This window comes from Artemia sp. Qi Xiang Cuo, chromosome 9 (assembly GCF_049724085.1).
Source record: "Artemia sp. Qi Xiang Cuo chromosome 9, ASM4972408v1, whole genome shotgun sequence".
NCBI classification, from domain to species: domain Eukaryota; kingdom Metazoa; phylum Arthropoda; class Branchiopoda; order Anostraca; family Artemiidae; genus Artemia; species Artemia sp. Qi Xiang Cuo.
In genome coordinates this window covers 69,236,614-69,264,285 of record NC_142802.1, presented here as the reverse complement: position 1 = coordinate 69,264,285, position 27,672 = coordinate 69,236,614, and the positions used below count along the sequence as shown (strand labels likewise).

At 36.2% G+C, this 27,672-nt stretch overlaps 1 protein-coding gene across 3 annotated transcripts in view; it reads right to left on the bottom strand.

Moving 5' to 3' along the window:
- LOC148948976 (uncharacterized) overlaps window positions 1-27,672 on the bottom strand; it is a 59,837-nt gene that overhangs the window by 15,581 nt on the left and 16,584 nt on the right. For all 3 annotated transcript variants that reach the window (XM_089094157.1, XM_089094159.1, XM_089094158.1), the window contains exons 2-3: window positions 2,850-3,798; window positions 1,233-1,590 (exon numbers count right to left, since the gene is read on the bottom strand). In XM_089094157.1, the coding sequence (XP_088950283.1) occupies window positions 1,233-1,590; window positions 2,850-3,777 (1,286 nt within the window). In that variant the 5' untranslated portion in view covers window positions 3,778-3,798. The remainder of the gene's footprint in view (window positions 1-1,232; window positions 1,591-2,849; window positions 3,799-27,672) is intronic.

Sequence of the window (27,672 nt, the reverse complement as noted above, 5' to 3'; positions counted from 1 at the left end):
TGGCCCTTCATGTCTAAGGAGAATTATTGACATTGAACTCCGTGATCGTGTCAGGAACAATGAACTCCGCAGATTTGCCATCAGCGTTTTGATTTGGCCACTATACCTAACCACAGCAGATGCTAAGGGTTCGACTATACACTTTCCCACGCTCGACACACTTTGTTTAATAAAGCCCTCAGACGTGAACCACAACCGCGATGTAAAAACTGACACGGGAGAAAAAATAGAACGTGACTTGCCTGTATGAAGATTGACCCATAGCCAATCAGTGGCTCCAAGAAGTATATACAAAGATTGAGAAAAGTCCTGGCTCGAATTGATTGAGCCACTCGCAAACGACCGATACTCTTGGCTTACTACAATGACGAAGCTACTGGACGCCAGGGAGAGTAGAGATGCTTGAGTCCTGCTACAAGTAAAAGTAAAAAACAAAGTAAGCAAAGTCTGGGACTGAGTTTGGTTGGACTTATGGGCGGTGAACAAGTGAAACTTAAGCCTAATAGGTTTGGCCCCTTGTAGTCTAAATGTGGAATACCATGTCATAGGATTAACACATGACCAACAAGTCCCCTGGATTTGTAGACAAACAGTGAAATCTATAGTTTCCCAAGTCTTTGGTTAAATGGCATGGGTAAACGGCGGGAATAAGCATGACTCTTATTGGACAAATACTTGTGTGTTAGCTTTCGGAAAGGCACACCTGCCTAGAGTCTCGGGCAGGTTGACCAAGAAATTAAAATTGATATAGGACCGTTAGATTGCCTGAAATAATACAATAATAAAAAAAAAAATCAAAGCATCATTTGGTAGGAACTCTGGGCATCGAGAATAATCTGAGAGCAATTGTAAATTTAACATAAAAAAACGCAAAAAATACGTTTTTGTGAATAAAATTTTTTTTCTAAGGTCTGAAACAACTAAAATTATTTTGAAAATAAAATGATTTTGAACAACCACGATTGCGTAAAATCCTGAGTGATAGAAATTCCAATTCAGCGTATTAAGCTCTATTAGAGCTACATATTTTAGGTTTTGAAACAAGAAATGATATCCAGTGCTATGAATATTTCTTAGCCATTTTTCAAGATGTAAATTAAACAACCTTTAAAAAGAAAGCGTCTTAAACACGTTTAAGCTAAAAAAAAGTTGATAGTTTGGTCATAATGATCTTTGAAACAATTTTTATATCGTTTACAAAAAAAAACATAAAAAATGAGCAATCGATTTACCCATTACAGGTGTATACTGTAGAATGACCACAAGCGAGCTTTGTTTTAATCCTACCACCACAGTTCATTGTTGAAGCTAGGCTACACTTTCCAACTCCTTCATGGCCACACTTAAAAGTAGTCTTGGTTTTGGCGTTGCAATGCTCTGTAGTTGCAGTTTGTCCACAGGATACGTTCGTCTCATGGCCACATGGTAGCTTCCTCACCACCTCCTCACTACATTTATGAGAATAGTGAGGAAATTCGCAAGGATGGTCACATCGATGGATTTTGCAATCTTTCAGTTTGTTACAAGTTTCTTGACATCGAGTTTGTCCATGACGTACGAAGTGCTTTTGATGACAATATCTTCCATTTTCTAAAACATGATCAAGTATTACTTGAGAATCTTCTCACTTGAAATCGAAAATATAAAAACATACAAACGATATAATCTTTTAGTCTAAAAGTAATTTGTATAATAGAGCCAGGCATAAAAAAATAACCCACAGTTGTGTTCACTTTGTAGCAAAGTGGTCTTTACATCAATCCTATAAATTTGACCTCCCGCTCCTCCCATTTCTGAATACAGTTATGGTTGTAATGAAGATCAATCGAGATTCTGTGACTGGCAAATAACCTCAATTTAGTGCTATAAAAGAACCTAGATACTTTTTCGAGTACTTAAAAATGTCTAGATTCTTTCCTTAAAGTATTTCTAAACATGTCTTAAATGCTTTTAAAACATAAATGTTGTAGAATGTTTTAATAAAGTAATTTGTTTTGGCTCAATAGTATTGATTCCTTGGTTCTTATTGACTTTCCGCTCCTAGCTGAGGTATTTCATTTTCCACAAAACTTGGAAGTTGCGAAATTTTAAAATTTGGTTCAAAACATATAGCCTACTGTAAATACAGCAAATACAAAACATATAGCCTACTGTAAATACAGCAAATAGAAAACATATAGCCTATTGCAAATACAGCAAGGCTTTACCATCATCTCTTTCAGTAGAAAGGCTTTGCTCAACAAGAGGCGACATATTCACTGCAAACAGAAAAACTTTTGGGTGGCATGACACTTGAGTAAATACACTTAAGATTAGAGAAAATTAGATATAAAGAATTTAATTCTAATAAACATTCTGTTTATTAATGTTTATTATTTATTAAATGTTTTATTAGAATTCAAAAAAATATAATAAACATTAGAGAAAATACACTTTACGCTAAAAGCATCTACTGTAACTCATGAGCTTAAGGTCCAAACCTTGACCAATTTTGCGGGAAAGAGTAAGTTAAATTGGTAAATTAACCAACTTTGCCGCTTCCATATGGCTTTGGTAGGAATGAAAAGAACACTAATGCAGTGTTACCAATCTGAACTATAATATTTTAAACAATTTCAATTCTACTATGTGACTCTCTTTTTTACAAAGCCTTGTAGGCAAGTTTTGTTCGAAACCCCTTTAGACAGATCTTTACATATAAGAAGGAAAAATTGCCCCTCCTTTTCAAGTTTCCAAAGGTGTTGAGACAACTCCTACCGCCTCCTTTCAAAGAAAAAAAACTAGGCAATCATTCACTCCTTCAGTGCATCAATAAGAGACAATTTAAAGTATAATAGTATTTTCTTTACCTTTAAGAATTTCAGCAGGGCTGCCAGGTTCTTTTATTTTTGGATGACCTGTTACAAGTGGTACACTTGCTAGATTTCTTTTTTCTTCCAGTTGACTGACTGGTTTAAATTCATTTTGTACCTTCTGTAAGCTTGATTTTGATGCAGCATAGGATGATTTAATTTCTTCGCCCTTCAAACTGTTTCCAAACCCCATATCTAGGTCAGCAAATACTGATTCCATAACACAACAGCTTTGAAGGTAAGTTTCCCGTAAAGAAACTAAAGTAAACTGCTCTTTTGTATCTTGTTTATTATCTTTAGATGATATCTTCGAGTCGAAAGTACCCCTTTGCTCTTCAAAATACCGCTTATGGTTACCATTTTCATTGTCATTAAAGCAATTTATTGGCTCCATTTCAGTTAGATGTCTGGCTAAACCTTGAGAAGCTATATAGCCACCAGTATTTAAGGATAAGCCAGTGTAAAAGTTGTAATTTTCCGTGTCCGAGCTCTCATTTGATTCTTCACTTTCAGTGGCTGAAACGTCATCGAAAAGCCCTCTATTTTTTTTCTTCTTGCCAAAACTTAATTCGACTGGAATGAGTTTAGTTTCGCTTAAACCATTTTCCCTGGTAATGTTAATATTCCGAAGTTTGCTACTTAAAAATTCTACCTTTCCAGAATTTTTCACCTCCGATCTTTCTATATCACTGTCATCATCATCACTATCTAGTACTCCTGATAAATTTTTATTGCAGAAAAAATTATCGCTGCACGATATGTTAACATTAACACCCAAGTTCAATCTTACGTTCCGGTCTAGGCTAGAATCTGGCACAGTTTGATATTGGGATTGCGGTTGAGCTTTTGAACCAAGCTCATTTTCTTCATTAGAAAAAGAATTTACTTCCTCTTCCGAAGAATAGTCAAACAATCCTTTAGCCATCTTATCCAATGACTCATCAACCTGAAATAAAATACAATTTTACATTAGCTCAAAGATTACAAAGGCTCAAAGAAGATATGACATCATGTGCCAACCCTGTTCAAACAAAGACTTGTCAAAACAATAGGTAAAACCATTTTCCCGAGTTATCTTTTCTTTCGTTTTTACTGCAAACAGGAATTATCAGGCTTTAATTTTCCATAAAATACAAAATAACAAAGATTATCATTATCCATGGAGATAAAGGACAAAATAACCTCTTAATATGTATTATCTACATAGGCAAGTGCTGAGAAAAATTTGAGTGGGGGGAGGGGGAATAAAAATATTTAACAATTTCAACAGAACGTGCCCAAACATTTGACAAAATTAGGATTTTGGTAGAGAGTCCTGGCTTTAAAATCCTTTTTTTTGCAAGAAACAGAATAAAAGTAAATTTTTCCGGCTTATAAAGAGTGTTTCGGTTTTACCACATTTTTTGGGTTCCCAGAGGGGGAGAGAAAGGGAAACCTTTCCCTCTTGGACGATATTCATTCGATATCAAATATCGAACGATATTCGCTCCTAAGCAGGTCTATTAGCAAAATTGTGGCAATAGTTTTTCAGGCCGATACGTCCATGGAAGAAGTCGATCAGCTGTTCACATTGATGGATGGACTTCACACCATCTTTGCTATTTTGTACTTTCATAAAAATAAGACGAAACTTCTACAGAAAATTATCCCCAATTGGTTGCCAAATGTGTTCCTATTATAAGAATAGTTTTTGTAAACTTATTCAAATAGTTTTAAATCTAAAACATAGTCATCCTAGTACAACTGACTAAGAAATCTTAGAAAAACTCAAAGACCTTGGGTAAAACTGATTTCGAAAATGCATAGCATGTTCAAAATTGTATTTAAATGAATAAAAAGGAGGGCGAGGGTTGGAAAAACGTGGGTCCAAATGCCTCACTTTAAACTCTTTAATTTAAGATAAAACACTTGCGACAAATCTCTTTACTATAAAGTACAACATATCTCAATTTCAGTTATAACGTATCGACCGTTACGTATCTGTGCTGGCGAACTAAATTTGAATTGACCCACACCAAAAGAAGCCAAAAATCTTAAAAATAAATTTCGATAGTAATAAACAAAACGATAACTATACTTTTCTAGGTAGTTTTAACTGTGTAGAAGTCAAAATGTTAAGAGTTGTCCATCAAGAGCTATTTACATAATATAATTGCAATATTTTTTCAAAAAAGGGGAAAGAACACTCAAAGGGGGGCGAAGGAGAGATCTCAATAGTAGTAAAAAAGCCTTCATCCCTAATCTAGGCATACGAAAAATATTAGAAACTGCAATATTGTATCAATACTGTACACTTTGGGCACACGTGGGGACGATTGTTAGGAAGCCTAACCCGTCACCGAAACGAAGAAAGGTAGTGGTCACCTCACATTAGATGCTACGGCTTCTAACACGACAAACTTCTATAATTTCTATCAGTTTCCCAGCGCCTGATGATAGGTGAGATAGGTACTCACAAGATCAGCAATAAAAGCCTATCATTTCTCATGGGTTTTCCTAGTTCGTGGCTTATTAAGGTTAAAGCGGGTGTATTTATCTATCAATTTATCATAGGCAGCGCAATAGTGCTGCCTAGGTAAAGAACGATGTTGGCACAATGTATTATTATTTTTTTTCCTTTCTTTAGACCAGGGCACTTTGTATCGAAGGAGGTGTCGTAGAAACTTCGAAAAAGGCTCATTCCATTTGATATTGGATTGGCTTGTTCCCTTTTTAATAGTCGAAAGTGTTGGAAGGCAACTAACACCCCTTCTACGTCCAAAATTTCCCCAAACACATCCAAACAAAATTTTGAGATAGCCATTTTGTTCAGCGTAGTTGATTTCCAGATAGAAACTATGTTTTTGAGGAGGACACTCCCCCACAGCCCTCAGGACAAGGATTGTAAGTTATGCCCTGGGGGCATATAAGATTTTTTAAAGAAAGCGTTGTTGTAGAAAATTCAAAAAAAGCTCATTCGATTGGAAATTCAAAGGACTAGTGCCCGTTTTAATAGTCGAGTGATTGGAAGGTAACTGACCCCGTCTCACGCCCACCTTTCCCCCAAACATATAAGGTTTTTATAGAAGGAGTTGTCGTAGAAACTTCAAAAATGGCTCATTCGATTGGAAATTGAAAAGGCTAGAGCCCTTTTCAATAGTCGAAGGTGATTGAAGAGCCCAAAGCACCCCTCTCACGCCCACCATTTCCCCAAACACATCCAATCAAAATTTTGAGATATTCGTTTTGTTCAACGTAGTTGAAAGTTCTGGAAATTAGGTCTTTGAGGATGACACCCCCCCCCCCTACAACCCGGAGGGCAAGGGTTGTAAGTTATGCCCTGGGGGCATATATGGTTTTTATACAAAGTTTTGTCACAGAAACTAAAAAAGGGGTTCATTTGATTGGAAATCGAGAGGGCTAGGGCCCTTTTAATAGTCGAAAGTTATCGGAGAGCAACTAACCCCCTCTTACGCCCAACATTTCCTCAAACACATTCAATCAAAATTTTGAGACAGCGATTTTGTTCAATGTTGTTGAAAGTTCTAGAAATAATGTATTTGAGGATGACTAACCCCCGAGAGCCCCCAAGGCAAAGGTTGTAAGTTATGCCCTGGGGATACATAAGGTTTTTTTAGATAGCGTTGTCGTAGAAACTTCAAAAGGGGCTCATTCAATTGGAAATTGTGAGTGCTGGTGCCTTTTTTAATAGTCTAAAGTGATTGGAGGTAACTAACCCTCCTCTCACGCTCACTATTCCCCCAAACACATCCAATCAAAATTTTCAGATAGCCATTTTGTTCAAGGTAGTTGAAAGGTCTGGATATTATGTCTTTGAGAATGATATCCCTCCCCCCATAGCCCTCAGGACAAGGGTTGTAAGTTATGCCTTTGGGACATTTAACATCTTTATAGAAATTTGTGTCGTAGAAGCTTCAAAAAGGGCTCGTTTGATTGAAAGTTGAGAGGACTAGTGCCTTTTTTATTCTTTACTTTCTTTTGAAAAACTTGTTTTGTGCAAAAAGTTTTTTTGATTAATCTATCAAAAGATCAGCAATAGAAGCACATCATTTCTCATGGGTTTTCCTAGTTCATGGCTTATTATGGTTAAAGTGGGTGTATCATATCTATCAATTTCCATGCAAGTGCAATATATACGACTGGCTATCTCTTATGTAAAAATCATGTAATATTTTCACCATTGTCGGGCTCATACCAGATTCACTCTAGCCAGTAGGTGTGATAAATGCGCATAAGTATTCCCCCCATGGAGAATTTATTCAATGGCTCTCCCCCTTAGAAATATCCCCCAGACACTTCCAACCCCTCAGAAAATTTCCCCGGAATATTTCCAAATGTAGAACTAAGTGGCTAAAGAGATAGTAAGACAAACAAACGGATTCATCAGAAGAATTCTGGCAAATTTTCCGTGTACGTTTTTTCCAGGAAAATTGGACAAGCAACGTCCCTCTAAATAGAAAATGCTTCCCGTGTAAAATTACCCTCCACAGAAAATCACTCCACCCAATAAAAAAAAATCTGTACATTTCTCAATAAAAAATATTATATGTAAACAATGGACAAATTTGTTTTGTACTTTCCCCAGAGTGTGGGGGTCGTATTAATCCCAGATATAGTTGTTGAAACCTTTGAACTATGCCGAACAAAATGTCTATCAAGTTCTTAAACCGCTTATATTATAGATGCAAGATCCCATACAAAAGCAAATACAGCTGTAGTAGGAAAAATCAAGTACTTGAAAGTAACTTTTAGTAGGAAAGTCTGCAAGACTTGGCACCTATCCCTCAAATGACTAAGTTTTAACAATTTATGATTATTTTATGCTTAGTTCCTCATTCTCTCAAAAAGAATGATTATCTCCTTTTTAAGGATAGAATTAATGATACCTTGCTTTTTCCCAGATAGGGGGTAAAAGTTTTCCTGCAATTGACCTTCTGTTCTCATTTTTAACTCTATTTTTACTTTTACATTTCACTTCTGATTTTGAATTCATTGGATGTTTATTTTCTGAAATTTTAGAATATATTCCCTTCCCTGAAAAATCGTCTCGTCCTATTTTTCATGTAGTGTGGAATTCTTATTTTCTTGTGTGAAGAGAATAGAAATTCTATAATAGCACTCTCCTACCATTAGAAGAATTCTAATATATATGAATTAGAAGAATTCTAATATATATGAAATTCTTATTTCCTATTTTCTTCTTGTAGTGTGAAGTTCTGATTTTTTCTGTCTCCCTTGCCTCCCTCGGCATTTGATCCTCACACATTTTTTTTCCATTTTATAACATTTTTTACTTCTTTTCAAAGTTCAATAGTAAAAGAACCCTTGTTACGTCAAGATTTCCAGCTTTATTGAAAAATTCAGGATTTGAATATCATATTTCTTTAAGTAATACCTTTCTATTTCCTCATTTTTTTAAATAGTTTTCACAACATTTTAGAATTCCGATCGCAAATAACCTTATAATTTATAATTCCGGTATTTATAATTTACTCTATAATTCCGGTATTTACAATATAACATTTTTTCAAGTAAACCATTTCGACAAGTAGGAATGGGTAATTGGATCCGAATGTTACATAATTTGTGCATGTTTTTGGTCTGTTATTTGATGTTTTTCATGATCCTGTTCTGTTTGATGGTTATTTGATGTTTTTCATAGTTATATTGTTGTTTGGTGGTGATTTGATGTTTTTTTCATGTTCTGTTCTGTTTGATGTTGTTTCTGTTCTGTTTGTTGATGGTTGTTTGATGATTATGAGTGTTGGTCAATTTATTTGTTGTTTTCTTAGATGTAGAAATAAGTTCAACAACAATTGCTGGATTATTGATTCTAACGGGACAAGATCGCGTGTCTCTTTCTAGGCCAATCAGGGGAGTTGGAAACACTAACGGGACAGGATCACGTGTCTCTTTCTAGGTCAATGGACTTAAGTAAGGTTTAACTTACATCACAATTCGGCCTTGAGATTTTGTTTATAATGGACATGCGTTAAGCTTGAACTATCATACCGTCTCAAGAAATTATGGAGAGAACATTAAATATTGTTGACTTGGAAGCTTTAGATACACAGATTAGTAAAGTGAGTTTTGTTTAGTAAATTTTCTTAGGTTATTTCCAAATAAAGTAATTTTTGTAGTCCCCCTCCCACATATTCAAACTCAGGGTATACCCCCCCTCAAAAACAAAATCTCCACTATGCGATGTTTATAGTCGTTAGAAAGCGTAGCATACACTCCTTTTTACCGTGTAAGCCCCCCACCGTTAACGATTTTAATTCTTTCATTGGAAATAATTAACTTTTGAACAAATATGTGCAATTCTTATGCTTTCTATATTCTAGCTAAAAGTGACAACTTACACCCGTCAACTCTTAGGCATTAATATGTCGATCCCCTTATGACGCTAAGCCGCTAACCTGACTTTTATCAGTTCGGTAAACATGTTAAAATCTTAATTATTGCATCCTGTCAAGTGCATGCAGCCGGCATGCCAAATTCTCGTGAATTAAGCATTATAGTGGTTTCACAAAAAAGATGTTTTTTTCCAGTCAAATTGGCGACGGTAAATATTATGAATTGCTAGGGGGAGAGGGAGGGGGTAGCTGTTGCTTATGATAAATATTTTCACATAGTATTTGTTTTCCATTTTGAGTACTCAGTGTTTTTATGGGGGGAGGGGGGGGTTAAGAAAAAGATACATAGCTACCATGAGAAGGTTTATTGAAGCACAGGTCCCTTTAAATGATATAAATTGATGCATTCTTTGACCCTAGAGGAATAATGTGCAAATATATGCGTTACGTCTCTATGGCATGTATTTAATTATTTTTAATGGTAAAAATATGATTTCTATGCTTTTCGGGTTTATTTCCTGCATGGAATTTATTTAATTGTTTTTCTAAATGGTAAAAATAGGAGCTACTGACTCTCGTAATGTATTTCTCGCCAATTTTACTTTTTTCTGTACTGAAAATGAGACGGAGAGATGTTCTTGGGACAATAGCAGATGCTTTCTAGACATAATTATGACTTACAATAAATTCTGCAGAAGGGATACTGATTTTTCTTCTGTAAAAGAGGAATCAATATTTTATACTAAATTTTTTCTTCTTTTTAAGGACGATTCTGGCAAATGCCCTCCTCCATCAAAGAGGGCTAGGGTTAATGATAAAACCCCTGTGAGGGTGTCCGTTGTGCAAAATGGCCGCTGGCCGAGGCCCTCCAAACAAGTGATGCCTGCACAAGATCCACATCATCGACCTGCGAAGCTGCCTGCCCAGGCCACAGTCCAATCCGAGCAGGCTCCAATGCAGCCTCGCAGAAAATTAAGAGAGAGTGGATGGCTGCTCATAACGTCACTGCTGCACAATATTGTAAGGTCACCCCCTATCAAGCATTACCGGGCCCTTCACGTTCAACGCAAGGCGAGAATGTGGCCCCTACAGCCCTTCACATGCAAGCTGTAGTCCTTAATGTGAGTTTCTATATTTTTATTTCCCGCTAAAGATTTTTTCTCCCAAAGGAAATATAACGCTCTCCTTTTGAACTGTTTAATTATTGAATCATTTCAAGTGCATGCATTCAACATGCTAAATTCTCGTGAATTGGGTTAGCGAAGCCAAAAAAGGTACTATATTCCGGTCATAATTTCCAATAGCAAGTAGCAAAATCTATTGAGATATTGTTTCTCAAATAAAAACTGCTTTATTAACGAATGATTCATCTTGCCTCTACAGATATCATAAAAACAACTTTCTATCAGAATAAGTTGTGTATCATGACAGGAGATGGCCTGAAAGGGATAGGCTATCCATTTCAAACCAAGTAAACATCCCAGTTTTTTTCCAAAACAGATAAAGAGTATTAATATGAAATTTTTAGAGGTTGTTTGAACATAATCAAAATCTCCTATGTCTTTTTTAGATTGTAGATATCTTATATCACTAATGCATATGGGGTGACTATAAAATTGGAGCTTTCAGGATATATAGAGTAGTTAGAGTAGGGAACAGTGAATTAACCAAATGGTACTATGCGCATACAGATAGTGATACTACTTCTGCTACTACTACTACTACTACTAAGCGTTTTTAAGCACATGTTTAAGTGATATGTAAATAATAATCCAATTTTAAAAATAGGGTGATTTAAACACTTTGAAAATAAGCTATTTTATTTTATAGATTGTATTGGTTCCATATTATCTGTCCCCCCCCCCATCAGTTGAAGAAGAAACAAGTCAAGAACTCATTGAAGGGGCAATGGAATTTCGTGACATTCTGGACAAAGAAAAATCCGCTATCAACGATAATGAATGGCATGGTATTGTTAATTCTGATGAAATAGCTTCGAATGTTGACGATTTATTAAGTAGTTATTTCAATGTAGATAACAGCACAGTTGAGCAAGGCAATGTAGCTAGTTCAGTGGGTGACTTACCTTTGCTAATACAAATACATTATAATTTTAGATGATTTTACCAAAGAATTAACTGAGAACCCTTCCCCCTCAGATTTAATGAATATAGTTCCACTTCAATCAAATGAAACGACTTCGATAGATTCTCACAGCCCTATTATTGAACAAAGTGGGGGAAGGGGTGATAATATACAAGAAGGGGAGGGTAACAATATACAATTCACATCACTACCAGAATTGCATAAACAAATTCGATATTAAATAAAATAGTCGTCTATACTGCAACCTTTGGGTATCCGTTTAATTCATTTATGGGGGGGATTTTATAATCAACCCTATAGATATTGTTCATGAATATGTAGAAAAAATTCTTGCGCTTTTAGAAAACCAGATTCAGTTGTGTGGGGGGGGGTAGGGACTCTATTAAGGTTTCAACTGTTTTAAAGATATTTTATTTGAACGAGGGCAAAAGCGAGGTGTACGATCATTATGTATACATCGAGATGTTAGTGGTCTAACCTCCTTTGAAAAATTATGAAACACTTTTTATGCAGTGGAGGGACAACTGTATCACGCATCTCGAAAATTTTAATGAAAATGGTAGTGGTTCTGTGTTTTTATTTATTTAAAATTTAAGTTTAAATATATTTAAATTTAAAAAAGATTTTATTTTAAGAGGAGGGGTGGGGAGAGGGCTACAGTTTTAAAAATATAATCCCGATTTAGAGGGTTGTAAGGGTGTTCAACGAATCTGTTTCGAAACAGGTCAAAACTGTTTCATGTACGTTTCCCTCATATCAGCTTTGGAACCTTTAGCATGTGACGCTTCAAAGAAAAGCTTAGACTACTGGGCTGTACATGGGAAAGAGGGATCTGATTTTCCCCCTGTAGATTTCTCTTGTTTAGCAGAAAATTTCCAGTAACGCTCAGGTCAATTGATATTTTCGAAAGGGCCAATGCTCATTTAAATATCGGCGTTACTGTACTCCAATATGAAACAGAATTTGAGGATGGAGCACGTTCTAATAAAAGAGGGGTTGGTATTCCTTGTAAGGGGGCAGTCAATTGAATTGGTGAAGCAATAGGTTTGGTTGTTGTATACACCACCTAGTGAACCCAATGCAATTGGCCATTTTAATCCAATTATAAATATCAGTAGAGTTCTGGGGGAGGGTAAAACACATGGGACACGTTTCTACTGTCCAATATGCCTGTCTAGATTTCATAGTTATTTAAAGTTACAGAATCGCATGAGGCATTGCAGGCGTCATGGCTATCAATCAGTGGAAAGGGTTTCGGGTGACAGGACCATTTTAAGATTTAAAAAATTTCAAAATACGCTTTTGCAAAGCAGTAAGGCCGCTTTGAATTGTGAAGCTAGGCTAGTGGATGTGAACGAGACCCGATTTCCGAATCGAATCAAAGAACATCAAGCTATTGCGGTTTTCCATGCCCACGCACAAAGAGACAGCTCTAACACAATGCACTTGTTAGAAATAGTCGAAACATTGGATGAGAATGAATGCATGATCAGGGCATTGACCAAATTAATTGTCACTACAAATGGAGCTATTTCTCGTTTGAGAAATACTCATTGCCCAATGTTGTTGTCCACAGAGGATCGTCAGGTGATTAAAAATCAAAAAATATGCTAGGTTTGTAAAGAGGGAGTTTGAAGAGGGGATTAAGGGGAAAGTGACTAGAAGGAAGAGGGGATAGGATAAAGTCATAGATCATTATCACTTGTGGCAGGAAATATCATCAGAGGGTAGTAATTTTCGTGGTGTGGCACATCAATCGTGTAATGTGAATGTCAGCCAGCAGTTTTTTATACCGGTTTTCATTCACAATTCAAATTACGATTAAAAATTAATTTTACCGGCTTTGGCGAGTGTGCACAGGGAGGGAGGGGGAGTATGTAGTCCTTTAGGGAACAATTCATTTACCTATAATATTATCCCAAAATCAGCTGAGAAGCTGGTGCTTCTAGAGTTGAAATGGCAGGTAGTGAATAATGGACGTAATCGCTAGAAGAATATTCGGTTTTTAGACTCTTTGAGTTTCTTCCCGAAGGCTCTGAGTAAATTGATGCAAATGCAGGATGACAAAAGTTTCTGCAGTTTTCCTTTGCTTCTGCAGCAGTTTCCACACAGTAAAATATATGTATTACTGACCTTTATGGGTGTACATGTATATTAATATCACTGCTCTTGTGCACGCTTAAGTGAGGTGAAGCTACCACCAACTGAAGCTTTCTGTAATTCATTTACAAATAGTGAATGCACTGCCGAGGAATATGAATTTGCCAAGAGGGTATGGGATAATGGTAATTGTAAAAATGGGTGGGATTATTGTATAATTTACTTGGCCAGTGACGTACTCACTCTATTAGATATTGTCTGTAAAAACACAAATAAAATTTATTCAGAGTTTGGATTAGAAATTGGCTACTATTTTTCCACACCACATTTGGTGATGGACTTGATTTTAGAAATTAGTAGGGAGGAAATACAATTGATCACTGATGTGGATCAACACCTTTTTGTAGAAAAATTGAGGAGGGGGGGGGGGTATTTTTTCCAGGGAGAGCGCATTTTAACACCGGATTTAACTGGACAAGACCCGGATGAAAAGTCTAATGCAGTTTTCCTTGACATGACCTCATTGTACCCCTCGGCAATGTCTCACTGCTCTTTGCTGTGTGGAAATTATAAATGGCTTGAGAATCCTTGTGAGATCCCCGACATTCACACTGTTAAGAACAATAGGCCACAAGGACGGTTCTTTGAATTGATGGGCACATGCCATTGGATCTTCACTACTATGTCAAATATTTTATATTCCCTTTTGTCAATAGACCAGTGACCAAGGAATTACTGGGCCCATACAGTCGATCTTTAGTCGATGATATGGGCATGCACTGGACCCCCTCCAAGCAGAAACTGATTGCAGATCTGGACCCTAAACATAATATCGTTGTTCACCATGGGCTTTTGCGATGAATGGTAAACAATGGTTTCAGGATCTCATGATACATAGGGCCCTGCAATTCAGTCAAAAACCATACTTGAAGACGTTTATCGACACCTTTGTCAGTAAACACTCAATGGTAAAGAGTAAAGTTGAAAAGGAAATATACAAACTTATTTTAAATTCAGCCTTTGGTAAAATGTGTGAAAGCTTACGAAACAGATCACGTTGTGACGTCAAAACCTACCCCCAAGAATGTGCCCGGATTATAGCCAATCCCAAATTTACATCGTTCACAAGCATAGAGGCAAACTTGGTTCTTCTAAACAGGAAAAAAAGAAATTTTTTGGTGAACAAGAATATAGCAGGATGTAGTTCAGTGCTGAAAATTTCCAAAAAGCTGATGTCGTTGTTTTTTTACAATGTGTGCAAGGTACAATGGCCAAGGGAGGTGGAGGCTCAAGTTTATCATGGGGAAACAGATTCTCTTCTGTTAAAAGTTAAAACCGGGGAATTATTAAATGATTTAGAAAAAGGGGTGCACATCAGCTCGCGGATGGATTTCACTAACTGGAATGCGTCCCTCTACCCCGAGTTGGTGAAACGTCAAGCCCTTAATCAGCTACTAACATTAAAACCAGAGACGGGGAGCGAGTTAATATCCAATGGGGTGTTCCCCGGTCCTAAATTTTATTGTGTAGAAACACACGACAAAGATGTAAAGCAGGCATGTAAAGGGGTGCCTACACACTGTGTAAAAAATAATTTGAACATGAGTGTCTACAGAAACTGTGTAGATATTTGTCTAGTGCCAAGAGCAAAGGTACTAGCAATTCACTCTCTGCAGTATAGAAACTATACTCTTAGACTTGAACAAAATGCCATGTCATGTATACCTGACAAGGTCTTTGTGCTCGAGAATGGTGTAAAAGTACTCCCTCGTGGCCAATATCGAATTTCAGACCGAGTTGAATGTGTAGACTATCGCAACCAACTCAGTTCTGGATAAATTAACCTAACCTGACCTAACTTAACCAGCAGCGGCTATTGTATAGTTTTCCCCGCTTTCCGCCATACGCACAGAGTCCCGGGGGGGGGGGGGTCCCGCCCGTGGCCGGCCTTCGGCCCGCGGCTCCCGGAGGTGGAGAGTATTATCATCTTTTAAATTCATAGTCTAGAAATTTGTTCGACAGTGCTGTTATTGTTCGTGTCGTAAGTTGTTTTTTTTTATGTCAATAAGTGAAAAATGTTGTTGTTGTACAAATAGTGTGTGCTATTGCTATTCGTGCTGTATTTTAAGTTGTACAAAATGAGTGTACTATTGTTGTTCTTGCTGTTGTATAAATAGTGCTATTGTTGTTCATGCTGTACAAAAAGTGTTTTTGTCAATAAATGAAAAATGGTGTTGTTGTTAATAAATGAATGTACTATTGTTATTCTTGCTGTACAAAAAAGTATTTTTGTCAATAAATGAAAAATGCTGTTGTTGTACAAAAAAGTATTGTTGTTGTTAATAAATGAATGTACTATTGTTGTTGAACAAATAGTGTGTACTATTGTTGCTGTACAGAAAAGTGTTGATGTTAATAAATGAAAGAAATATTGTTTTTGTTGTTCTTGAATAGATAGATCTATGAGAAAATTATTATCTATTCATTGGAGAAGTATGTTTTACAGTTAGTCGTAGTCCGAGAGTTGTCAGCAGCAGCAGTATGTTTCAATTTAAAATACCATTCAGATCGTTTCTGTGTGGCCCATCAATGTCTGGGAAAACGACACTTTTAGCTAAAATAATTAAAAATTGTAATAAAATGTTTTTGGAAAAACCAAAGAAAATTTATTATTGCTATAGTATTTGGTAAGAGTCCTACGACAAAATAAAAGCTATTGCCACATCCATGCCGATACAATTCATAAGGGGACTTGATGTTTTCAATACTATTGAACCCAACTCGTGGTTGATTATTGATGATTTGGCTGAATGAATTGAACAGTTCTTAGAGGAAATGCTACAGCTGTTGACCATTCACTCTTATCATGAACACGTTTCCATAACCCTAGTTCTACACAATCTGTTTCATCAGAGCAAATGTATGAGAACCCTTGCTTTGAATTGCACCATCTATATTATCTGAAATTTCTACTTTCAGCGTACAGTCAGGCGACAAATAAGCCCTACGGGTACATTTTGCTAGATCTTAATCAGAACACACCTGAGGATCTACGTGTAGTCACATATATTTTTGACAAAGAAACTACTGTATATATTCCAGTGAACAGTAGAAAGGGCTATTAGTTGCCATCATGACACTGGAGAAAGTGCATGAACAACGGTATTATTCTTCCTTATTAGGCCCTTCAAAACCCACACTCAGGAAGACTATTCTCAAACATGGTATTGATAGTAATTTCATTCGTCTAATACCTGAACTTTGTTTAAATTTAACCGAGGGCAATGTTCACTTGTCAGGTATTAGAAAACAGACAAAGCAACATCGTTCCGCTGTACGTGCCTTGGCTTGCAAAAACAAAGGAAAATTTTTAAAAGAAAACGTCTACTTCAAGCGGGTGGTAGCTTTTTTACAATTTTACTACCAATAATCGCAGGACTTGTAAAAAGTTTTAACTAGATTGCTAAACCCTATAAATTAACGCCAATTGAACTTTTCTTCTCCCCCGTGGAATATTTTGAAGATAATCTAATCAAATTTATTAATGATGAAAATATTGCCGATGATAAATAGCTAGTTTTACTTCAAGATTCGTTGAGACGTGTGGACAAAGATAGACCTTATTGTGAGAGACCCGCCACCATCACAGATCCCCCTAAACAGGAAACATCTCCTCAAGATTCAGCAGTGCATTCAAAGGAAAAGGAATTGAATTTCATAGTGACATCAATTGGAAACCTATTGCCAGTGACCTATCCAGAACAGAGTAAAAGAGTATTAACATATATCATGTTGGAAAGTGGGGATCATCAAGTTCAAGTCGATAGCACAGGGAAACGAATTATTATTCAGGGGAAAAGTTATAATCTAGTTGATTTAATTTGCAATATGGTTGGGAATCGTAACGGACTTTTATCATTTGACAATAATCTATACACCTTTCTAAATGCATCAAACTTTTCCAAAAGCCTTATTAGCAATAAGCAAATTCTATAGAGATTATGAGAATATAGTAGTGGTGCTAATCCTCTGACAACGACAACATTTAAAGAAAAGAAGAGGAAGATTTTAATTCAATCTTGGAAAATACTAGCAGCAGCAACAGCAATGATTTTATAACACCGACGACGGTGGATGCTAGACAAAAGCGAAGACGTATTGATTCACCCTCCAGTGTGCAAATGGGCAGTGGACACTTCACTACGTGTTTGCGTTCAAAATGGATGAAGTTGCAAATCATGTCTATCTAAATATTCGTGAACCGTGAATTCTAAGCTTCCCCACAATGCTTTTTAACGTTGTCTCTAACATAGAACGGAGAATAAAAAAAAAGGGAATCGGCTATCTTAAAAATGAACCAAGTTACACACTTTATGGGAATCGCAGGCTTCGTGGTAAACAATATCGACAAACTAAGGCCTTTTTCCCTCTGCATATAATACAAACTGATCTTTTAACTTTAGATGCGATTCAACGGCGTAACAATACACCCTACAAATATATTCTAGTGGCAATCAGTATCTTTAGTCGCTATGCCTATGCCATTCCATTGCGATGAAAGAGAGGTGTTGAAGTTGTTCATGCTTTAGAAATTATTCTTGAACAGGATTGCTATAGAAAAATTCAATCGGATCGCGGTAGCGAATTTGTTAATCCTCATGTGCAAAAGGTTCTATTGAAATATAATACAACGCACTATCATAGTTACCCGATCATGGAGCCCGATAAGGGCTCCATGATGGGGTATGGGGTATATCCCATAATGGGATATGAGCTCATATCATGCAGCCCGATAAGGGCTGCATTGGCTGAACGATTGATAAGAACCATTCGTCAATTAATTTCAAGGTATTGGACGCTGAAAAATACTGCTGCTTTTATTCATGATTTAGATAAAATCATGCAAATATACAACCAACGACCACATCGATCCCTGTCCAATGTTAGCCCTCGGGAAGTTCATTGCAGTGAAAATACATTTGATGCTTTTCTAAAGCAATATTCCAGTGGAAAAGAAAAAATTGTGAAGAAGAAATTCAATTTTGGCGATACAATTCGAATTAATAGAACCTCCAATATTTTTGAAAAGGGGAATTATTTATGGAACACTGAAGTTTTTAAAGTGTCCAAAATCCTAAACACTGTTCCCATGACATATCGACTGCGAGACACCACAGATGATGAGATTCTCGGCAGTTTTTATGAATATGAACTACAAAAAGTTAGAGACACTAGTGATATTTATCAAATTGAAAAGATATTAAAGAGTCGTACTCGCAGGGGCAAGAGACGGTTGCTTGTTCGCTGGCTAGGATACAACTCTGATTTTGATTCTTGGGTTGCAGTTGAAGACATTAACAATGTCCAATGATTTCTATGTGACTTTCGTGTCCAATGTTTCTGATCCATCTCCACAATGATTTGAATAGAACAAGTGGTTTTTGGACGAAACTCTCTCCCACCATCAAATTCGACGGCGCGTATAAAGTAGCTCTTGTCGACTGTAATCTCAAAAATACATATGATATTCTGAGAAAAGATCGCAAATATGATATAAAAATTAGACCATATGATCGGCCGCCACCCCCAGGTTATTAAGAACAAATTCAAACGATCAATTGGATGAATAATCCATATATTGAATTACCCTACGAAGATCTCACCTGTATGAATGATTTGTGTCGTTCTATCAATAAAAGAATTTACGCTCATAAAAAAGGAGTTTTTCATTTCAACTATTCAAAGGAGGAGGGCAAGATCTACACTAATTCACCCATTGCCGATGAAAAGGTTATTCTCAATAATAATCAAAAGGATGTTCCTGGCTTTAAGCTCAATATAATCAACGGTAAAAGTGCTGGAAACACTAATTTTATTTTTGCTGACAACCCGCCTGCCTTCTCCACGGACACTGGTATATTTCTCTAAGCTTCATTTGTTGAAACTTCCAGAGTTGGTAATACCAATTTTCCCCTCCAACGAGTTCTTGAACGAAAAACAAATCAAGAACATATTCATCATTACAGTATAAATCATCTTCAGTATATCCCTGTAAACCCTTCCTATTTGGAACTCCGTCAGTTAACACTAACAACTGAATTAGGTGATCCTATGGCAATATAAAAATGTTTGGCTTTTATAACAGGCCATTTTCAACCCATTGTTGACGGCGTTCAAAACAAACAAGATGTCTAATAAAAAAGTGGTATTCGTTTGTTCTGATATTGACTGCAATGTTAATACTCTTGGCCCAAGACGACTGGGCAATGAAATGGACTATTACAAAGGTCGCTCTTAAATGTCGGGCTATGGTCTTGACAGTCTGTTTGCTAAGCTGTTTTAATCTGCACTATCTCTGGCTAGAAAATATATTGTACCGGCTGCGACAGATTTTGCATCCTCTACAGCTATACGATTGGAGCTCTGGCAAGGATTTTAAGAAAAGTGCTTCGGAAAATCTTAGGACTAGTGCGCGAACCCTCAGCGTAAAATTGAAATCTCATCAAAATGGAAAAGGTTTATAAAGGTTGAGAAACCGCGCACCGCTCATCAGACTCAGTTCGGAAACGACAGACGTCACTTGTTTCAAAGAAAAGAAGGAGAAATACGACAATTACTGTAAACAGAAGAAAAAGCCCCAGGAAGCAAATTTTTAGATCGAAACTAGATTTCTTTTCATAGATGGCATATCTACCGCATAAGGATTCTCAACCTTCAATCACTTCATCTTTAAATCTATTCAATGCAGAAAATGTTGATGTGAGTGTAAAACATGGATACTATGAACAAATTTATCCACAGCAACCCCTCTCCAATAATATCTAATTTCTAATTTATTCCAATGAAGACTACTTTATGGACATGTACTCGAAATTTATAGATTTACGAATGCAAGTCTAGAAATCCGATAATACATTGCCAATTCTTGCCAATGGAATATCCTATGAAAATTGTATATTACATAATTTATTTCGTCAAATCAGTGTCTACATAAATGGCACGCTGGTGAGCACAAGCAACAATCTCTCAAATTATAAAAGCTATATGCAATTCATGCTGATGACACCCAAGTCATACAAGGAATTGAGAGACTCCTCCAATGGATATGAATATATTACTAATACTGATAGTACAGATGCACTTAAAAATGCTGCAACTAGTGAATTACATCTAGTTGAAAAAATATATCATGAAAAATTTAATATTCCCCAATGACTACCACCAAATACTAAAGTGAATATAATATTGACGCTTGCTCCATCCAATTACATTATTACAAAACGACCTTGTTGCCAATCCTGATGTAACTGTCTCCCTCACATCAACAGTACTGCATGTACGCAAACAGCAGGTTATGAGTTCTGTTGCTTTGGCAGTGGAAAAACTGAGAGCTAGTGGAAATAATATTAAACTACTTGTTCCTCATACAATCACCAATCAACAGTCATATTGCTACAGGCTCACGTAACTTCACCGACTCATCCTTTATCAATGGCGAAATTTTGTCAAAATTAGCCTTGGCATTTGTAAAAAGCGCTAGTGCAATAGGATCGTGGACTGGATGCCCACATAAATTTGAAATGTTTGGGCTTTCATCTCTTGTCTGCAAAGTAAATGGAATCCCACTCTACAATCTATCTTCTGATAAATCCTTTAGGACATGGTATGAGTTTACCATGCAAACCCTAGATCATGATTCACAACTATTTGAAAATGGTATAACCGAAGACATGTTTGCTAAAACACATGGTATCATTGTATTGGATTTGTCTGGCACCCAGGATATTAGTTTAGTACGAACGGGGAGTGTGCGAATAGAGTATACATTTGCCGACCCATTAGCTGAGAGTATTGCACTAATCTCGCTAAATCAGTTTGAAACCTATTGGGAAATCACCCCCCAAGACAGTGTTCTACTAGACCTTGCACCATGAACACCAGTCAAATAATCAATGTATTTAATATGGAGCCCTACATGTCCAAATACAGATCCTTTTGTCTGCCCTTGGACTTTCTTGGAAAAATTCAGAGCGCAAACAATACCCTAGTAATTGCTCATAGCAGTCTGTCGACTGTGAATCCTGACCATTGGTTGTGCATCTTTCTAACAATGAAGACGTTTGATTTTTTTGATCCTCTCGGCCTACCCTATACATTCTACACTCAGAAAATATTCAGCTATATTTTGAACATTAGAAAAAATATTATTGAAAATGGAAAAGAGTACAGGATCTGACGACTAAAAGTTGTGGTTTCCATGCGCTACTATATTTCGTGTTCAGATGTCGCGGCTATGCTTACAAACAGTTTCTCAACATTTATGTAGACAATCCACGTCTGAACGACTTCATGGTGGAAATATCTTCTCAGACCTAAATAATATTGATTTTAGTGCCCTTTGAGTAAAGTGCATAAAAAGAGTATGTGAATTTGTTTATTAATAAGGAAATGAATATATACAACAATGTCTTTATTCATTACATTAGAATTCTTTTCTGGTGTATAGGCGACTGTCGTGAACCAATAATGCTGGTAGATCATTTGAATTCTCTGTATATTGATCTTGATTGGCTTCAAAGCCTGGGTCACATTTTCCACAACACAATGTAACTTCACTCTTATCATATATCTTTGTATAGTCAATGATATTATTTGCATTCATATTGTGAAATTCACGTGTTTCAATCTGTCTATTTGAAGCAATATCACATAGTGTTTTCAGATGGTGAATCACATTCGGTAACTGCCAAATAAAAATCACTAGGTTTATAGTCATAATAGGCAGTATCGTCACAACGATGACGTAGAAACCAAATTATCTTGTTACCCCAACAGTTGAATCGTAGACCTGATTCTTCCTCCCAAAATAATTTAAATCCACGACGGTACCAATCTCGTAGAAATAAACTAAAATTCCGCTTGGGGTTCTTTCCAATAATACCGGGATAAGTATTCTCCCACTGATCAAATTTGTCATAGTGGAAATTGGAGCATAGATGTCCTCTAGGGTGAGAGTCACAAATCTCGTCAAGATATGAATTACATCCTTTAATTTGTACTGCATATCCTCTATGTAGATTACAAGGATTGCATAATTTGCACTTTTCATTATAGTCATCAATAATTGTACAATTCTCACATGATGACTAACTGCCAAGAGAGTACATGCATAGTAGACATGTATAGAACATTTTTTGGTTTCCGATGTCAACTCTCTAACAGCTAAAAAGAAACTTATCCCGGTTCGATAAATTCAGTCGGGAATGGGAGAGGAGTAACTCTGTGACGTTACCTCTTTCGAAGGGGGAGCCATCTACATTGAATCTATGGCAATGTTTTCAAAAGTATATCCACGATATTATTCTGATTTGTTTCAATTACTATATCAATAAATTGAGTATAAGCATTTGAGTCACATCGTGAAAGCTTCATACAATAGTCCAATGGGGGAGAATCAATTTTCATTATATTGTCACGTGTCCCCTGTGAGAATATCTTCCGTTGAATGGATAACTCAAGAAAATCGTCATCCAGAAACAAATCTTTTTCCATAATCACAAAATTTAACCTAAATATCTCTTTCTCAAACTTATTCATTTGTCAATCCTATCACTCTCACTGCTGATTCTAGACTAACCATGATTCGTACTATTTGAAGAATATTCTAACAAAAGGGTGACATTTTCGATTTCAAAACAATTTTATTGTATAATTACAACAATAATATATATTACACATGTACAATTAGTGGTACTGCTTATTGTCCTCGATATGCTTCACTATTGCATTTAAAGCACTTTGAGGTCTGTTCACATATGTTATATCAACTTTTCCAGCGAAGCATAATTGATTCTTCATTTCAAATTTGCTCAAAGATATCACAGATCTTCCCTATACTTCATCCCATTCCTGACGAAACCGTGATCCTCTTGTGATTTCCACGGCTATGTTTGGTGCTCTTGTATCATCGCCACCAACCCCACAGTCAAATTCTAATTGTATAAACATGCCACTCATTATTACAAATATATCTTAATGAGTAAAGTCAAACTGTTCTCAGTCCTTGAATTCTATTCTCACACTAATAACAACTACAGCAAAAATCCTTCCTTATATTCACTGCAATCAAGTCCCGTTAGTGTTTCCAACTCCCCTGATTGGCCTAGAAAAAGACACGTGATCCTCTCCCGTTAGAATCGATTATCTAGCAATTATTGTTGAACTTATGTCTACATCCAAGAAAACAAAAAATAAATTGGCAAACACTCATAATCATCAAAAAACCATCAACAAACAGAATAGAAACCACGAAATAACCATATAACCATCAACAAACAGAACAGAAGCAACATCAAACAGAACAGAACATGAAAAAAACATCAAATCATCAACCATCAACAAACAGAACATGAAAAAAACATCAAAAAACCATCAAACAACAATATTACCACGAAAAAAACATCAAATAACCATCAAACAGAACAGAATCATGAAAAAACATCAAATAACAGGCCAAAAACATGCATAAATTATGTAACATTCGGATGTAACTACCCATTCCTATTTCTACATCTTTAAATTCTTAATTTTTTTTACAATTTTCACTTATTTTTTAATTTCTTAAGCAAAACCCGTTTCATAACAAGAGTTGCAGTTTTCTTAAAAATTTTAGGAACTAAGTATCAAATTTCTTCAAGTAAACCACTTCCACTTCATAATTTTTTCAACAATTTTCGATTTTTTAGATTTTAATAGCAAAACTACCGTTTCATGTCAAGAATTCCAGACTTTTTAAAAATCACGGGATTTAAATATGATATCTCTTCAAATAAGGCGTTTCGACTTCTTCATATTTTTATTTTTTTTTTCTTTTTTTACAATTTTAAATTATATTTATGAATTAATTTGAAAAACTATCCAGAAAGAATTTTTTAAAAGAAAAGTAAAGAGCCATATTAAGCTTAAGCCTAGAAGAAAAAAATTGCAAAATGATTAAAACTCAAAACGACAGAAACTACTATTAAAGAATAAATGACACCCAGAATGAACAAAAGTTAAACAAACTTAGTGATAACAGCTACTAATGTAAATGAATAGATAAATCTTGAAAAGAGTAAAAATTATGTTGAATATTCAAGTCAAACTTAAAACGAACAAAAATTACTACAAACACGAGTTTGGCAGTATTGCCCCCTTCCCCTTCCCCAAACGTTGAAGTTATTAAGCATATTGCGTCATTTCTGCACATTTCTGCTGTACTGAAAACGAATTATATTACAAATGTTTTCAATTAAATTTACAACATTGAAAAAAAAAAATACAAATTACAGTGAAATAAAATCTAGAATTCCTTAGTTTCCAGGAACAAGTATCACCATATATATCAAATATTCAATTTATTTTCATTAGTCCTTTCCAGTCATTTTGATTATTATAGTACTGTTTTTTTATTTGTACTCGCTATTTCGAGAAAAAAAAATGTACATTGTCAGTTTAATATACATATGCTGATATTTATTCCTTAAAATCTTAATTATATTTTTGATTTCTTAAAGTAATAAAAGTGAAAAAATTTGAAAGAATTTTTTTTCAGTTAAGTACAAATTATATTCTGGCTTTTAGAAAGCGTAGAGTTTAGAACCGTATTCAGATTAATTTCTGGTCGTTTGAGTTTGACTTATTTTAATTTCTGTTTGTTTTGGGCTTCATTTATTTATTGATACTGATTTGTGGTAGTTGTATGCTTGGTAGATCATTTGATTCTATTTTTGCTCATTTTTGGTTTAATGGAGTTCTTTACTTTTTTTGAAAAACTTGTTTTGTGCAAAAAGTTTTTTTAGATTAATTTCTGTTCGTTTTATATTGACAGTCTTTTTCAGGGAGAAAGACTGAGCCCCTTCTGAAGTTAAACAACCATCCGTTCCAAAAAAAACCTTAAATACCACCTAGGCAAAACTTACAACCCTTGAACCTAATCACTGGGGTTTGTTTCAACCCAAAAAACCTTGTTATATGATATTTAGACTATTTTGAATAGAATGTCTATCTCAAAATTTCTATTAGACGCATTTCGTGACAATACGATGTGTGTGTAGAAAGGAGGGGGTAGCTGTCCTCTGATCACTTTGAATCTTAAAAAGAGTACTAGAGCGTCTGATTACCAATTCAATGATCCCCCCTCGAAGTTTGTATCGCCATGCTTCCTATAAGAACCATGTATATCACCGGTGCATTACTTGCAACCCTTGCCCTTAGGGTTGGGGGGATTTCCTTTCTTCAGAAACATTATTTCCATACCTCTGATACGTTGATCAAAATTGCTGTCTAAAAATTTTGATTGGAAGTGTTTGCGGAAATGATAGGCGTGGAGGGGGACATTTGCCCTCAGATCACTTTCGACTAATAAAAAAATGCACTAGTCCTCTCAATTTCCAATCGAATAAGCCCTTTTTGAAGCTTCTACAACAAAACTTTCTATAAAAATGTTATACGCCCCAAGAGCATAACTTACGACCCTTGTCCTGAGCGCTATAGGGGGGAAGCAAAATGGCCATATCAAAATGTTGATCAGAACTGCCTGGGGAATTGATGGGCGTGGGGGGGCGATTCTCCCTCCGATCACTTTCGACTATTAAAAAGGGCAATAGCCTTGTCAATTTCCAATCAAAAGAGCCCTTTTTGAAGGTTTTACGACCACACTTTTGATAAGACATCATATGCCCCCAGGGCGTAACTTACAACCTTAGCCATGAGGGTTGTCATACTAAAACACATAATTTCCGGGCCATTCAACTACGTTCAACAAAATGGCTATGTCAAAATGTTGATCGGAAGTGTTTGGGAAAATGATGGACATAGGGGGGAGCATTCACCCTCCGATCGCTTTTGACTATTAATAAGGGCACTAGCCCTCTCAATTCCCAATTGAATTAGTCCTTTTTGAAGTTTCTACGACAACGTTGGCAAAGGCCTAATTTTCGGAACTTTCAACTACGTTGAACTAAATGCCTATCTCAAAATTTTGTTTGGATGTGTTTGGGGAAATGGTGGAAGTGAGAGGGGCGTTAGTTGCCCTCCGATCACTTGCGACTATTAAATAGGGCACTAGCCCTTTCAATTTCCAATCAAATGAGCCCTTCTTGAAGTTTCTACGAAAATGCTTTCAATAAAACCTTATATACCCCAGGGCACAACTTACAACCCTTGCGCTGAGGGTTGTGGGTGGAGTGTCATCCTCAAAGACATATTTTCCGGACAACTAAGTTGAACAAAATGGCTATCTCACAACTTTTATTGGATGTTTTTGGGGAAATAATGGGCGTGGGAGGAGTGTTAGGTCTCCTCCAATCACTTTTGACTATTAAAAAGGGCACTAGCCCTTCGAAGTTTCGGATTTTTCGAAGTTTCTATTAAAACGCTCTCGTACAAAAAATGGCAGTCTCAAAATTTTGATAGGATGTGTTTGGGGAAATGGTGGGCGTCAGAGGGAGATTAGTTGCCCTTCAATCAGTTTTGACTAGTCTATCAAAAAGGGCACTAACCCTTTCAATTTCAAATTAAATAAGCCTTTTTTGAAGTTTCTACGACAACATTTTCAAAAAAAAACCTTATGTGCCCCCCAGGGCATAACTTACACCCCTTGCCTTGAAGGGTGTGGGGGGGGGGGATTGTCATCCTTAAAAACCTAATTTCCAGAACTTTCATCTACGTTGAACAAAATGACTATCTCAAAATTTTGATTGGATGTGTTTGGGGAAATGGAGGGCGTGAGAGGGGGGTTAGTTGCCCTCCAATCACTTTCGACTATTAAATAGTGCACCAGCCCTTTCAATTTCCAATCAAAAGAGCCCTTTTTGAAGTCTCTACGAAAACGCGTTCTATGAAAACCTTATATGCAACAAGGGCATAACTTACAACCCTTGCCCTGAGGAGTTTGTCATCCTCGAAATCTTAATTTCCAGAACTTTCAACTACGTTGAATAAAATGCGTATCTCAAAATTTAATTGAATGTGTTTGGGGAAATGGTGGGCGTGAGAGGGGGGTTAGTTGCTCTTTAATCACTTTCGACTATTAAAAAAGGCACTAGCCCTTTCAATTTCCAATCAAATGAGCTTCTGTTGAAGTTTCTATGAAAACACTTTCTGTAAAAACCTTATATGCCTCCGGGCCATAACTTACAACCCTTGCCCTAAGGGCTCTTAGGGGAATATCGTCCTCAAAGACCTAATTTCCAGAACTATTAACTACGTTGAACAAA